The sequence below is a fragment of the Akebia trifoliata genome, chromosome 12 (genome assembly GCF_017979445.1).
Source record: "Akebia trifoliata isolate Shusen 1 chromosome 12, ASM1797944v1, whole genome shotgun sequence".
Classification (NCBI taxonomy): Eukaryota; Viridiplantae; Streptophyta; class Magnoliopsida; order Ranunculales; family Lardizabalaceae; genus Akebia; species Akebia trifoliata.
In genome coordinates, this window is record NC_141386.1 from 1,926,889 (window position 1) to 1,941,905 (window position 15,017).

The 15,017-nt window shown below is 35.3% G+C and overlaps 1 protein-coding gene and 1 long non-coding RNA gene across 2 annotated transcripts; both read left to right on the forward strand.

Annotated features, from left to right (window-relative positions):
- The first annotated feature begins 3,583 nt into the window (after positions 1–3,583).
- On the forward strand, positions 3,584–13,742 carry LOC147388541 (uncharacterized). The gene is given in 4 exon segments (XM_086418300.1): positions 3,584–5,059; positions 5,062–5,652; positions 10,012–10,219; positions 12,958–13,742. Coding segments are annotated over 4 exon segments (3,060 nt in total).
- On the forward strand, positions 7,629–9,010 carry LOC147388542 (uncharacterized). The gene is made up of 4 exons (XR_015171008.1): positions 7,629–8,306; positions 8,381–8,507; positions 8,679–8,782; positions 8,870–9,010. It is a non-coding gene; the product is annotated as an uncharacterized LOC147388542 (long non-coding RNA).
- Positions 13,743–15,017: the final 1,275 nt, after the last annotated feature.

Here is a 15,017-nt window from a genome sequence, read left to right on the forward strand (position 1 = left end):
GAAAGATTTATAAAAAAGGGAAAAGAAAAGTTAGCCTGCAGATTTAAGAAATCCATTTATGTACTTAAACAAAATTTAAGGCAATGGTACATAAAGTTTAATGATACCATTACCTCCTTCGAATTTAAGGAAAATACTATCAACCAATGTATATATCTAAAGATCGGTGAGAACAAATTTATTATATTGGTCTTGTATATGGATGATATTCGGTTAGCTAGTCGTAATCTTGGTTTGTTGTACGAAACCAAGAATTATCTTACTAAGAACTTTAAAATTATTGATATGAGTGAGGCAACATATGTCATTGGCATAAAAATCCTTATGAATTGATCTCAAGAATTATTTATAGAATCTTAAAATTGAGTCTTTTTCAAAATATTTCAAAAATTCACAATTACCACAATCAGTTTAATGGGCTAAGTGAGAGAATGTTAGAACTCTATATCGTGTGGCTCATTAACCACACACCCTCAACCTTTATCTGTAAAAGATGATCGATGACCTCATATTGGCAATGAATATAGAACGAACTAATTGTGAAAAACATATATAAAAGAGAGTTCTAGTATAATGATATTCATCAATCACTAGTACTTAACTGATCCACATAGAAAAAAAAAAGTGATTCTAGAAGAAAATATCATTTTGATTGGGATTTCGAAAGATTTGAGGAACACGTGGATTGAAAGGCCACCTCCAACGTTTTGAATTAACAACTTTATAATAGCACAAGGTAAGTACCATCAACTCGATTTACATTGAATGAATATTATCCTCTTGAGAAAGATCAAAGCATATTGAAGTTATATTTTAGGATTTTGAATACGTAAAATTTAACATGGACTTATAAAAAATCATGTGAATGCCTCAAGTTAAGCTTGACTCAAGGTCAAGAAAAATTCTAGTATCTTTTAGAGTACTAGATGGGATGTTTATATAAAGGTGCATCATTTATAGTCTTATAGAGATTAAGCTAAAGATTAGATTACAAATTTAATTTTCAATTAAGTTTCTATATTTTTTTATATGTAAACTCTGTTCGGGTTATTTTTAACCTGGATAAAGTGACCAAAGAATCAATTGTTTCTCATAAGAACCTGCAATCTCAACCTTTGGAAAACAAAATCTAACGATTGAGATTTATCTTTGGGATACCTATTTTATCATGGTCATTTAATTTTTTGTTTAATGATTGGGATTATATATTTTTATATTAGTCATGAATCCACGGATACACCAGACCCTTTAACAATTATTATATAAGAATAGTCCACATTTCAAAATCAATGAATTCTCATTGAAAATTCTATTCTTCTTTTACATGATAGTGATGATTGACTTTATACATTTGGTTTATGTTAATCAACAAATCTTCATTGGATCAAAGTATTCAAAGCTATTTATTCAACCAACTCATGCTAATAGATGATCATCATAAGTATGAAAGAGGATAATAAAGTATTAAATTATGATGAAATGTAAGTGATAATATATTATGAAATATTATAACTTGTTCTACATCATGTTTTATTTTAGCAATTTTCTTATTCTGATTTTTATAGGACAAATGCTTTTAAAATTCAAATCCAACGTGACGTAAAATTCTACAATTGAGTTGTGGGCAAGAGAATAAAGTTGTTCTAGTCCAACATTTGAACACATTAATAAATCCATTAATTTTACACGTGTCAACATATTATATTTGTAGGCAAGACTAAACTAAGACGAAGTGAAATGAAGCTTCCCAGCTTTTAAGACAAATGCTAATAGCTGAAAAAGAATCTAGGGAAATTGTATTACTACCCACCTACCTGGTTTGTCTGTTCATTGGGTTCGGATTCGGGTATGGGTTAGTTGTTTGAAACCTCTCATTCTAAATCGAATTCAAGGTGTAGACTGAGATGATTGGAAAAAAATTCACATTTCCACCTTGAGATTCATAGTAATTTTAGTCCAAATATGCAAAAAATTCATGTCTAAGCATTGATGTGATACAAGTAGAGGACATTTTTCATAGGTCATCACATAGTGACATGTGACACATTGAGATCTCCAAAAAGATGCACCAAGCTCCTGATGATTAGAAGCCCGACAAGGATTCAACCTATAAAGACCACGGAAAGTCGATAGAAGGGGAATTCAATAGAGAGATTTAGATGCATGAAAGTAGCAACATTGGAGAATGAAAGTAACTTTGGAGGTTGAAATGACGGAGCGTGATTCAATCATTCGAATCCCTGGAAAATCAAGGATTCGACCTCAAAAATGGAAGGGAATTGCGAGGATGAAGGATGATCACTAACTAGGAGGGATGAATAGAGACAAAAGAAGGGGCAAATACATTCCTAATAGGGGCAGCTACTAAAACAGAAAAGAAGGAAACCAAGGATCCTAAGGTTGAGACGTATATAAATACAAGGGGAATGAATACAAAAAGATACATAATTATTTCTTCTGAAAGCCTAAATTGTTTTTTGTATTCAAGTTCTGACTTGGGCGTTGAAGACATGTTGTTGCAAGCACACCTAGAAGCTCAGGAGAAAGAGATCAATCATCTAGTGAGATTCTCGAGATAGTGCAAGTTTTTGTATCTACAATACCTGTTAAAAAATTTACTTCGATACCAAAATTATATTTATAACATATTTTTAGTTAGAATTAATCCAGAAATAAATTAACAAACTTAACTCTATTTATACCTCTAGGGTCTTTTTTTTTTCTCTATATTTCTTTAATTTTTTTTTTTTTCTCATTGAACTAGTTTAAATTTGTTTTTTATGAATTCGTGGCCTGGTCCAGCAAGAGTAAATCAAATAATTGATAAGATTTGATCATTTGACTAACCCAAATAAGAATCCCGAGGGATTGGCTCAATGGAAATTTCGAATCCACTAATTAAGGTATGTTTGATTGCATGGAAAGTCACTTTCCATGGAATTTGAAATCCATGGAAAATTAGTTGTGGAAAATAGGTAGAGTTGGAAAATCAAATTCCATTGTTTGATTTCACATGGATAAAATCATGGAAAAATATAAGAAAAAAGAAAAAAGAGGAGAAGGAGGAAGAAGATGATAGGAGGGGGAGAGGAAGAAGAAGATGACGAGGAAGAGGGAGGGGGGAGGATGTGGCGACGAAGGTGGCGGCGACGGTGGCGGTCACGACGGCGACGACGACGACGGTGGCGACCACGAGGGCGACGGTGACGGTGGCGACGGAGGTAAGTGAGGAAGATGGGGGGAGAACATGGTGGTAGTGGTGGCGGATGAAGTGAGGGATGGAGAAGAATGAGAAGAAGAAAAATAAGAAGAAAGATAGAAGGTGATCGGAGACGGAACCGATGGCGACGGCGATGACGATGACGACGAGGTTAGAGTAATGGTGATGGTGGTGGTGGTAGAGAAGAATTGATGATGAAAAATATAGGTGAATTTCATTTTCCCACCCATATGGGTGGGAAAATGAAATCCATGATTTAGTAGACTTTTTGAATGGGGTGGAAAATGAATTCCATTTCCATGTGCAATCAAATACTTGAAAAATATCATTTTCCATGAAAATTGATTTTCAACCCTATTTTCCATGTGCAATCAAACATACCCTAAGTGGTATGAGTCCGTAAGTTGTGTATTTGATACCCATTATGAACAACAGTTCCTCAAGGCCACCCGCGCAGCGTGTATCCTCACTTGGTGCTGTGATGTGCAGGCGTTGCACCTGCTCGAGTCTTTGCAACTCAATAAATATTCACCTAAACAAATAATCAACTCGAGTCTCACTCTCAACTCTATTCCTGGAGAATTTCCTACTGTTCTCTACAACTGTTCGAAACTCGAAACCCTAGATCTCTCTCAGAATTACTTCGTTGGCCGGATTCCTGACGATATCGACCGGATTTCGACTCTCGGTGAACTCAATCTTGGTGCTAACAATTTCTCCGGCGATATTCCTTCCTCGATTGGACGACTTCCGGCGTTGCAGAAGCTCTATCTTATTCAGAATGAGTTTAACAGTTCGTTCCCGCCAGAAATCTTTAATATCTCGAACCTCGAAGAACTTGTATTAGCTGATAATAATTTTGTTCCGTCGAGGATTCCGTACGATTTCGGTAAATTAAAGAAATTGAAGTTTTTGTGGATGGGGGAATCGAATTTGTTTGGAGAAATTCCGGAAACGATCGGTGATTTGGCAGATCTGAAACATTTGGATCTTGCTTCGAACAATTTGAGCGGGAAAATCCCTAGCAATCTGTTTCTGTTGAAAAATTTAACAAATTTGTTTCTTTTTAACAACAGATTGTCTGGCAAGATTCCTAGAACGATCGAATGTTTGAATTTGGTCAATATCGATCTTTCCAATAACTCTCTCACTAGTGAGATCCTTCCACATTTTCTATCCAATTGGACCCAACTCGTGTCTTTGCGACTCAATAACAATAACTTCACTGGAATATTTCCTCCTGAAATTGGGTTTCCCCATCATCTCCGGAACTTGTTCTTGTCTAATAATAGATTATCAGGGCACATCCCAATTGAGATTGGAATGCTATCAAATTTAAAATATTTGGATTTGTCCACAAACAATCTAAGTGGGCAAATACCAAAGGAACTTGGTGACTGCAAAGGGTTATCGTTCTTGAAACTCAGTGATAATGATTTAATGGGAGAAATTCCTGAATCTATTTGCAATTTAAATAATCTTGAAATCCTTCAAGGTTCTCAAAATCAATTGGAAGGACTTGTGCCAAGATGTTTAGTTAATTGCAAACACCTAAAAGTTCTTGACCTTGGAAACAAGAAGTTATGTGATATATTTCAATTCTGGATGGAGACACTGCCTTCGTTGCAAGTCCTTGTATTGAGATCCAACAAGTTTTATAATCCCTTTGAACGTCCTCAAACCAATCATGGTTTTCAAATGTTGCATGTTATAGATCTTTCCTCCAATGGATTTATGGGATCTTTGCCTACAAAATACTTCCAAAGCTGGAAGGCGATGATGATGACGACGACGGTCGATGAGTACTCTTTGGTAAATTATACGAGAAATTACTATGAAATCTCGGTGGAACTTGTGATCAAAGGGCGTTATATGGTACTAACACCATCTTGACCATCTTCGTGTCAATCGATCTCTCTAACAATCAATTCCAAGGTGGAATTCCAGAAACAATAGGGGATCTCAGATCTCTTATTCTGTTGAATTTATCTTGCAATGGTCTCATTGGTCATATCCCATCCTCGGTAGGGAATTTAGCAAAACTAGAATCATTGGATCTCTCTCAAAACAAGTTCTTTGGAGAGATTTCTCAGCAACTAATTCGCCTTACATTCTTTGCGGTAATGAATCTCGAGCATAATCAACTTATGGGAAGCATACCACATGGTAATCAATTTAACACATTTTCAAATACTTCGTATGAAGATAACCCAAGATTATGTGGGTTTCCATTATCAAGGCAATGCAAAGACATAAATGCAATTTCTCCACCAACAACATTCCAAACACATGAGGTTTCAATGTCCACAAGTGATTTTGATTGGAAATTTATGATGATAGGATATGGATGTGGGATGGTAATTGGTGTTTCAATTGGATATATTACTTATTGGAAGAAAAATGGATGGTTCACAAGAACTTTTGAAAGGAAATGACGCAGTTGAGGCAAAGGGTTGAAGAGAATACATAGACTCCAATGAAATGGCAGATGAAGAAATGTAATAAAAAGAACAACTTTTTGTTCAATTTAACATTATTGGCCAGGTTTATTTGAAAATTTTCATAAGATGTGGTTGGTAACATTTGTTAATAAGCAAGTTGTCTCTTTGCTTTTAATATGATATCAAAAGAATGAAATATATATATATATATATATATAGGGTCAGGATCAAGGGTCATATGAAAAAATATATGTAAAAACAATGTAACATTAATAAATTTTCAAAATATGGGTTAGAAATTTCGGATTGACCTGATTTTTTTGTAAGGATGATCTCTATGATGGGAAGATCATTCGGAAAAAAAAATCAGTCCAATCTAAAACTTTTAACCCCATTAAAAGTGATTTAGAATGTGGACCGTTGATTTTTTGTCAACTTTTTTCAATAATTTGTAAATCACTTTCGATGGATTTAGAAGTTTCTGATTGATCTGATTTTTTGTGAGGATGATCTTCTCATCATAGTGACCATCCTCGCAAAAAATCAGTCAATCCAAAGCCTCTAACCCATATTTTGAAAAAACAAATGTTTTTTCAAAATATGGGTTAGAGGTTTTGGATTGAGCTGATTTTTTGCGAGGATGGTCACTATGATGAGAAGATCATCCTCACAAAAAATCAGATCAATCAGAAACTTCTAAATCCATCGAAAGTGATTTACAAATTATTGAAAAAAGTTGGCAAAAAGTCGATGGTCCACATTCTAAATCACTTTTAATGGGTTAGAAGTTTCAGATTGGACTTTCATATGTCCCTTGACCCTAACCCATATATATATATATATATAGAAAATCATGGCATGAGATTGACTAGAAGCTCTTATTATGAACTTTGACTCTATAAGTATTGGATGGTAAGAAACATTTAAGATGTATTGTAGTATAATCTGGTCAAGCATATCAAAAACCATAGCGTGTACTACTCACATCCTGTACATGTAGATGTTGTGTAAATGTCTTGTATTCTGTTGTGCAACTTTGAGTAGCACCCCTTCCCAAGGGTATGAGGTGGAGCCCCCATTCCAAATTTTTTAAGGAGTATGAAAAGGGCAATCATTTAATAATTTTTTAAGGGGTTTTCTATTTTTGGGGATTTCTGTTTTGGGGAGTTTTATGTGTTTTGATAACTCTCGATTATATACATTGGGATCTCTAAGACTGTAAAACTTAAGAAAGAAAATAGTGATTGTTCTTATTTTGTTCCGTGGACGTAGGCATATTGCTGAACCACGTAAATCCTTGTGTTTTGTGCAATTGTGTTATCTTTGTTCTTACAATTTTTTCACATAAACTCGTTATTTGAAAGTGTTAAAAGAGTGTTTTCTAACTCAAGTTTTGTTGTTTCTTTGATTAAGGGTTTTAAGTCAATCCCATCCAGAGCAACTTAGTTTCAATAAATCTTATTATTTTACATCAAGATCGTTACAAAACTGGGCATGATTATCATCTACAAATTACAATTTAGAGGGGGAGGGGAATATACGTGTTTGTCTGATTTGAATACCATAATTAATCAAGTTGTTTTTGTAATTGGCCGCAGATTTTAATCTCTAAAAACTTGGATGGGTGATTGAAGTGTGTCTCTTAAAACAAAAAATCTTTCTAAATATCACTATCAAGTTAAGCAAGTACCTAATCTAGCTGGTAAGCATTTGCTTAGGCTTTCTGGGCACACTTATATAGAAATCCAAGTTGCAAATTTGTTATTCTCTGCCCCAAAGCTGAAGATACTCCCTCTGTCTCATATTTTGAAACAACTAAGGTTGTAGAGCAAACTATATGCAAATAAAGCTCCCTATCAGGACATTAGTTTCATGGGGCTTAATTGGGTATGACACACCTGAGAGTGGAGAAAAATATACACTCAACACTCTCCCACCCCCATAAAGGTGGAAAGATTCAAACCCACGACCTGTACGAATCTAGCGCTCTGATACCAAGAAGAAAATTTATTTATTGATAATTCTTGGATAAATAATACAGGAACTCTAATAGGGTATTTATAAAGATTACATCAATCAAGATATGGAAATATTATAATTTATTGATACTTCCTAACGTATAATATCCTAATTAATATTGTTACATATATTATTTTCCATCACTACCTTCCTTTTATGATAAGATATATTGATAATGATATAATGTATCTCATGCATCATATTCTCTACATCTCTTACACCAAGTGCACACACTCTTTGTCAAACAAGGTACCACCCTAGAGAGAAGCATGGGTCACCATTTTTCGATTCCACCCGCAGGTCTCACTGCATTTGTGATGCTCTCTATGTTAATTGGCCTCGTAATCTATGACCGATACTTCGTTCCAGTAATAAGAAGATACACACAAAGTCCAGGAGGAATCACTTTGTTACAAAGAATGGGAATTGGCCAAGTCATGCATGTAATTATAACACCTGTTGTCGTACCTGAGATGAATAGACTTAACTAAAAGTAGTGAAAAAAATGAAACCATCCCTCTTACTATTTTCATAGTTCTTCAATTTGTTTTGATGGGTGTGGCTGATACGTTGGTTGAATTTGCAAAGATCAAATTATTCAAGCACCCGAGGGAATGAAAGTCTAAGTTTTATGTCTATAATGAACTATTTTCTATATAACTGTTTGTAGAAACAAGTGGAGCTAATGAACAATAAACAGGTGCAGCTCTTCACGTTGAAAGAGCAGATCCACAGAGAACCCATTCATTCATTAACTGCTTCCTAGAGCTTGTTGGATCGTAGGCTTCAGAAGCAGAAGACGAGAGAAATTTTCCTAAAGAAGATTGGTAAGAAAACAAATCAAAGATACAATATATTATTATTTTGGAAAGGAAACACTTAAAAAAATGTAGTTATTTTCATTAAAATATACAAAATCCCCATTGGTTCAGACAAGTTTAATTGATTGAGCAGATATTTTCTTAATATCATTCAAGTCAACGCGTTTATCTTGCCAGATTATGTATCTATGTGAGACACCATGTCTATCTATATCGTTCATGGACGATATCGAGCTAACTCAAGCGAGTCATCTCAGTCTCGGACGAGATTTAAAACCATGGTGTGGATAGTTTCTAATACTTTTTCACTATTTTTTTTCAAATTTATTTGGAAGTGTTGTAAGTCATGTTTGTATGGTGGGTTTCAGAGTAATCTCACACAACTAAGGTTAACGAGAAGATCGATGTTTATAGCTTCGGGGTGGTACTCTTGTAATTGGCAACTGCTAAGGAGGCCAACAATGGAGATGAACATACATGCCTTGCCAAGTGGGCTTGGCATCACTTTCAAGAGGGCAATCCTATGGAGCATTGTTACTTGGATGAAATGTGTGTAGTTTTCAAGTTGGGGCTCATTTGTACTGGCACATTACCTTCCACTAGGCCTTCCTTCCGTGAAGGAGGTATTGCCAATAGGGAATCAAAAGAAAAAAAGAGAAGAGCGAGAGAAGGGATTGATAGATTTACAAATTTATGATCAAAAGAATTGGGACTTGGTACATTATATTCTATTCAAAGATTGTTTGCTTGGTAGAAAGCTTTTTATTTTTCTTTTACTTTTCCATCTTTTATATATATATAGATAACATTCTCCAGACGAGCTTTGCTACAGTCCAGAGAACCATAAATCTTCCTAGAGTACATAACACTCGCATCTTGCAATAAAGCAGCTCTGACTTTTATTTTATACACACCTATGATTTTTATGAGCATCGTCCTTGAGTATGTGTTATTTCAAGTCACATTAGCATTTTTAATTCCAGAATCCATCCCTCTTTTCATTTTTGGTAAATCAAAATTTTAAGGCCTAGAGACAGATTATTTGATCAAATTAAAAGAAAATAGTACCAATGTGGTAGATTTTCAGGTAAGGAGGTGCAATGTAGCTGCCGAAAGAGCAGCTTAATTCCCAATTTTAAATTTTATTTCCAAGTTGTGAGACAGTAAAACGACACTCAATCCATAATAAACCCCTAACATTAAAAAGGTATATAGCAGGGAAAAGATAAATAGGATAAATGGGGAAGAACACAGACTGAAGTGCGAGCATCTTGGCCACTTCCGGGTCCTGCAATTATACAGTTTAGTCTGCCTCTCATTTACCTCAATTCTACAACGCCATAACTTTAACAATTTGCTGGCATTATCCCGAAACTATAAAGATTTGAAGGAGAAGAAGAAACAAAAATTTGGGGGGAAAAGTAAACCTTTATAGAATGATGCTCGAGCCATCATTGGCATGCTCAATGACAATGCTTTTTGAGACCTCCTCACCCAACAATTCGTTCAGAGTGCTCTCCAAACATTTGCTGAATTCTTTGTAATGTTCAAAGAGACCTCCATCCATAGCTTGCACACTCCTCTGCTTCTCCCCTTCTTTGATTGTGTCCCTTCCCAATTTCCTCAGGATACCCATGATGCCCACTGCAGACAAACGGGCACCACGAGTGGCAACAATGTTGCAGAGCTCGACGATAACTTTTCTTGTTTTCAGGGAGGTATTAGGCATCTGAAAATTATGAGAAAAATAAACATTCATTGTTGAAAATCAAAACACAATAAAGTGACAAGTTCATGGGGCCTACATGGAGATCAAGTCGAGCGTTGATTTTTTGCAAGGATAATCTCCTGACCATGATGATCATCCTCACCAAAATATCAGTGAATCCAACATTTCTAGCCTTATAGGAAGATGATTGCAAATTTCGCTAACTTTAATTCCACATCTGATTTGGTTAGAAGCACAAAAAGAACTTATTTCTCTTATGAGGGTGATCTACATGGTGAGAAGTCGAATAACAGCCCTTACCTCCATTCGGGTCCCATGAGCATTACACACAACCATACAGTTTCCTTTTCACAATCTTACACAAGAAACACTTTCCTTAGTAAGATTTCAGACGTTGAGCTCAAATGGATTCCCAAATTGGCAATCCAACACCACAACCCTCTAGATTTCGTGGAAAAATTGAGATCCAAAAAACAAAAATAATAATAATTTATTTTGGGCTTGACCCAAGGGTTTTCTTGGAATTATGTTCAGTTACCACCGAGGGTTTTCTCGGAACTATGCTCAGATGCCGCCGAGGATTTTCTCGGAATTATGCTCAGATGCCGCCAAGGGTTTTCTTGGAATTATGTTCAGTTTATGCTCAATTTATATTCACTTCATGCTCAGATTTTACTTATTTCCAACTCAAACTCTTTAAAATCTATCTCAAATTTTCAGTCCACACACTTGCACAGTTGTTACATCAATCAAGAAGAATTTTCTAAAATTCAAGGATCTGACACTGCCAGTGAGAGCTCGCGCTCAAGGACCTGACATTTTTCTAGTTTGGGGAGAGTTTTACCCTCAAGGATCCGAACACCCCGACGAATTGCTAAATCAAGCTGCAAAATGAACTATCACTAGCTTTGGCATTCGGATATCGCATTATCTACCAAGATAGATTTGCTATCTAGTTTGCTTCAACCCTCTGCCAAATAGGGGCATCTGTAGACACCCCATTCTTGCACTCGCCTGATTAATCAACTCGTCAACCCGATCGTAACGCTTCCCAATGATGGATGTTTATTCCAATGCTTTATTTTGTTACTAGACATGTTTTAGAAATTCGTATGAGGTATCTCGAACTGACAAAACTTTAGAAATCACGCTACGCTAGGAAAATACGACCCTAGAAACATAGAAATCATCTTGCAGACCAAAAAGAAGTTTCACGATAAAAATCACAAAAAATGACTAAATTACCAAAATACCCCTAACATCAAAACAACCCTAGAGCCTATGTTACGATTAGGAAAACTCATTCAAACACATAAAATAGCAAATCGAAATCAAATAAATCACTTCGCCAATTTTCACAGGATTCGACAAAATTACGAAAATGCCTCTCATAAACTTCACGACCATTTCATACAAAAAAACTTCATAAATGACAAAAACCAACATTCCCATCGAATTCCTTACGAAAAACTGATTCCAAAACATCTTGGAACATTGAAAAACGACTTAAAACGTAAAAAATCATCTCCGATAGCAAAACGGTAATTTTACAATTTTAATAATTAAAATTTTTGAAATTAATAAATAAACCATTAAATAATGTAAAGTGAAATATTAATAAAATTAATTTAAAATTTTGAACCAAAAAATCGATCAATCAGGCTTTTAGACAAAATTGTTGATAGTTGCCAGGATATTTATTCAAGGACCCCTCCATCTAGGAGCTCAAAGAATTAAAGATATAATAAAAGGGGGTTCTCCAAAAATCAAAGTCAATCAAATAAGACTAAACTCAACCTTAAAGTCAATCAAGTAAGACTGAAGTCAAAACCCTAATCAAGTCAAGCTCATAAAACTATAGTCAAAACCCTAAATCAAAACCCTATTCTAAACTAATCAAGTCAATCTCATAAGATTAAAGTCAAAACCCTAAATTAGAACCCTAAAGACTAAGTCAATCTCATAAGACCAAAGTCAAAACCCTAATTAAAACTCTAAAAGAAACCCTAATCAAACCCTAATGCTTCTAAAATTTTGTATAAATAGGAACCTCCACACCCTATTTTCGGATCAAAGAAAAAATCCTAGAAAAAGTAGGTGAAGAAACCTCCACAACCTTCCCAAAACCCTAATTTTGAAGCCCCAACTCCTTACCTAACACCCATACTTCGATTTTAGCCTGAAAAACACCTAGAAGCCTTTCAAAAACACCCCAAAATCCATAAAAAAGTTCGAAGAATCCAGATCCAAAAAGGAGATACCTTGCCTCGGAAATCAGAAATCAGATCCGAAGACAGAACGAAGCAAGGAATACGGTACAAGGAGTAGTTTCATCAGATCTGAGGGAATATAACCTTTGCGTATCGAAGGTAAAATAACCTTTGCGTATCGAAAGTAAAATTTTCGTTATTTTTTATCTAGGTTTTGTCATTAGCAATGTAGTCATATTTGGGATAAGTAGAGACCGGCATTGGTCGGGCGGGGTTGGTGCCTAACACCTTCCAACTCCGTAATGTGATCCCTGGATTCAGTTTTTCTATAGTAGATTAGTTTTTTTTTATCCGTTTTAGAGTCAGTTTGGTTCCTAGACCATAATCACTAAGTGGCGACTCCCAAACCTCAAGGGTCAAAAGCTAATCCGCGTACCCCGTGGATCGAGGGCGCTTTCATATGGTACCATTGAACATCCTCAAACCAATCATGGTTTTCAAATGTTGCATGTTATAGATCTTTCCTCCAATGGATTTATGGGATCTTTGCCTACAAAATACTTCCAACGCTGGAAGGCGATGATGACGATGACGACGACGACGACGACGACGGTCAATAAGTACTCTCTGGTAAATTATAAAAGAACTTACTATGCAATCTCGGTGGAACTTGTGATCAAAGGACGTTTTATGGTACTAACACGCACCATCTTGACCATCTTTGTGTCAATCGATCTCTCTAACAATCAATTCCAAGGTGGAATTCCAGAAACAATAGGGGATCTCAGATCTCTTATTCTGTTGAATTTATCTTGCAATGGTCTCATTGGTCATATCCCATCGTTGGTAGGGAATTTAGCAAAACTGGAATCATTGGATCTCTCACAAAACAAGCTCTCTGGAGAGATTCCTCAGCAACTAATTCGCCTTACATTCCTTGCAGTAATGAATTTGGAGCATAATCAACTTGAGGGAAGCATACCACATGGTAATCAAATTAACACATTTTCAAATACTTCGTATGAAGATAACCCAAGATTATATGGGTTTCTATTATCAAGGCAACGCAAAGACATAAATGCGATTTCTCCACCAACAACATTCCAAACACATGAGGTTTCAATGTCCACAAGTGACTTTGATTGGAAATTTATGATGATAGGATATGGATGTGGGATGGTAATTGGTGTTTCAATCGGATATATTACTTGCTGGAAGGAAAATGGATGGTTCACAAGAACTTTTGAAAGGAAACGACGTAGTCGAGGCAAAAGGTCTAAGAGAATACATGGACTCCAATGAAATGGCTGATGAAGAAATGTAATAAAAAGAGCAAGTTTTTGTTCAATTTAACATTGTTGGCAAGGTTTATTTGAAAATTTTCATAAGATGTTGTAGTTGGTAACATTTGTTAATAAGCAAGTTATCTCTTTGCTTTTTAATATGATATAAAAAAAATGAAATATATATATATAGAAAATCATGGCTTGAGCTTGACTAGAAGATCTTATTTTGACTCTGTAAATATTGGATGGTAAGAAACATTTAAGATGTATTGCAGTATGATCTAGTCAAGCATATAAAAAACCATAATGTGTACTACTCACATCCCGTACATGTAGATGTTGTGTAAATATCTTGTATTCTATTGCGCTACTCAAAGTTGTGGGGGTCCCCCACTGTCCGGTTAGTAGGTGGGGGTGAAGGGGCAACACCCCTTCCTAGGGGTGCGGGGTGAAGTCCCCGTTCCGAATTTTTTAAGAAGTATGAAAAGGGCAATCATGTAATATTTTTTTTAAGGGGTTTTCTATTTTTGGGGGTTTTTGTTTTGGGGGAATTTTATTTGTTTTGGTAACTCTCGATTATATAAATAGGGATCTCTAAGGCTATAAAACTGAAGAGAGAAAATAGTGATTGTTCTTGTTTTATTCCGTGGACGTAGGCATATTGTCGAAGCACGTAAATCCTTGTGTTTTGTGTGATTGTGTTATCTTCGCTCTGACGATTTTTTCACATAGATTCGTTGTTTGAAAGTGTGAAAAAAGTGTCCTCTAACACAAATTTTGTTTTTCTTTGATTAAGGGTTTTAAGTCAATCCCATCCAGAGTAACTTAGCTTCAATAAATTTTATTATTTTTCATCAGGATAGTAACAAAACTGAGCATGATTATCATCTACAAATTACATTTTAGAGGGGGAGGGGAATATACATGATTTTCTGATTTGAATACCGTAATCTATGACCGATATTCGGTCCAGCAATAAGAAGATACACACAAAAAATCCAAGAGGAATCGCTTTGTTTCAAAGAATGGGAATTGGCCAAGTCATGCATGTAATTATAATAGTTGTTGCCGTAGCTGAGATCAATAGACTTAACTAAAAGTAGTGAAAAAAATGAAACCATCCCTCTTATTATTTTCATTGTTCTTCAATTTGTTTTGATGGGTGTGGCTGATATGTTTGTTGAATTTGCAAAGATCAAACTCTTGTATGTTATTCAAGCACCCAAGGGAATGAAAAGTCTAAGTAAGTTTTATGTCTATAATGAACTATGTTCTATATAACTGTTTTGGA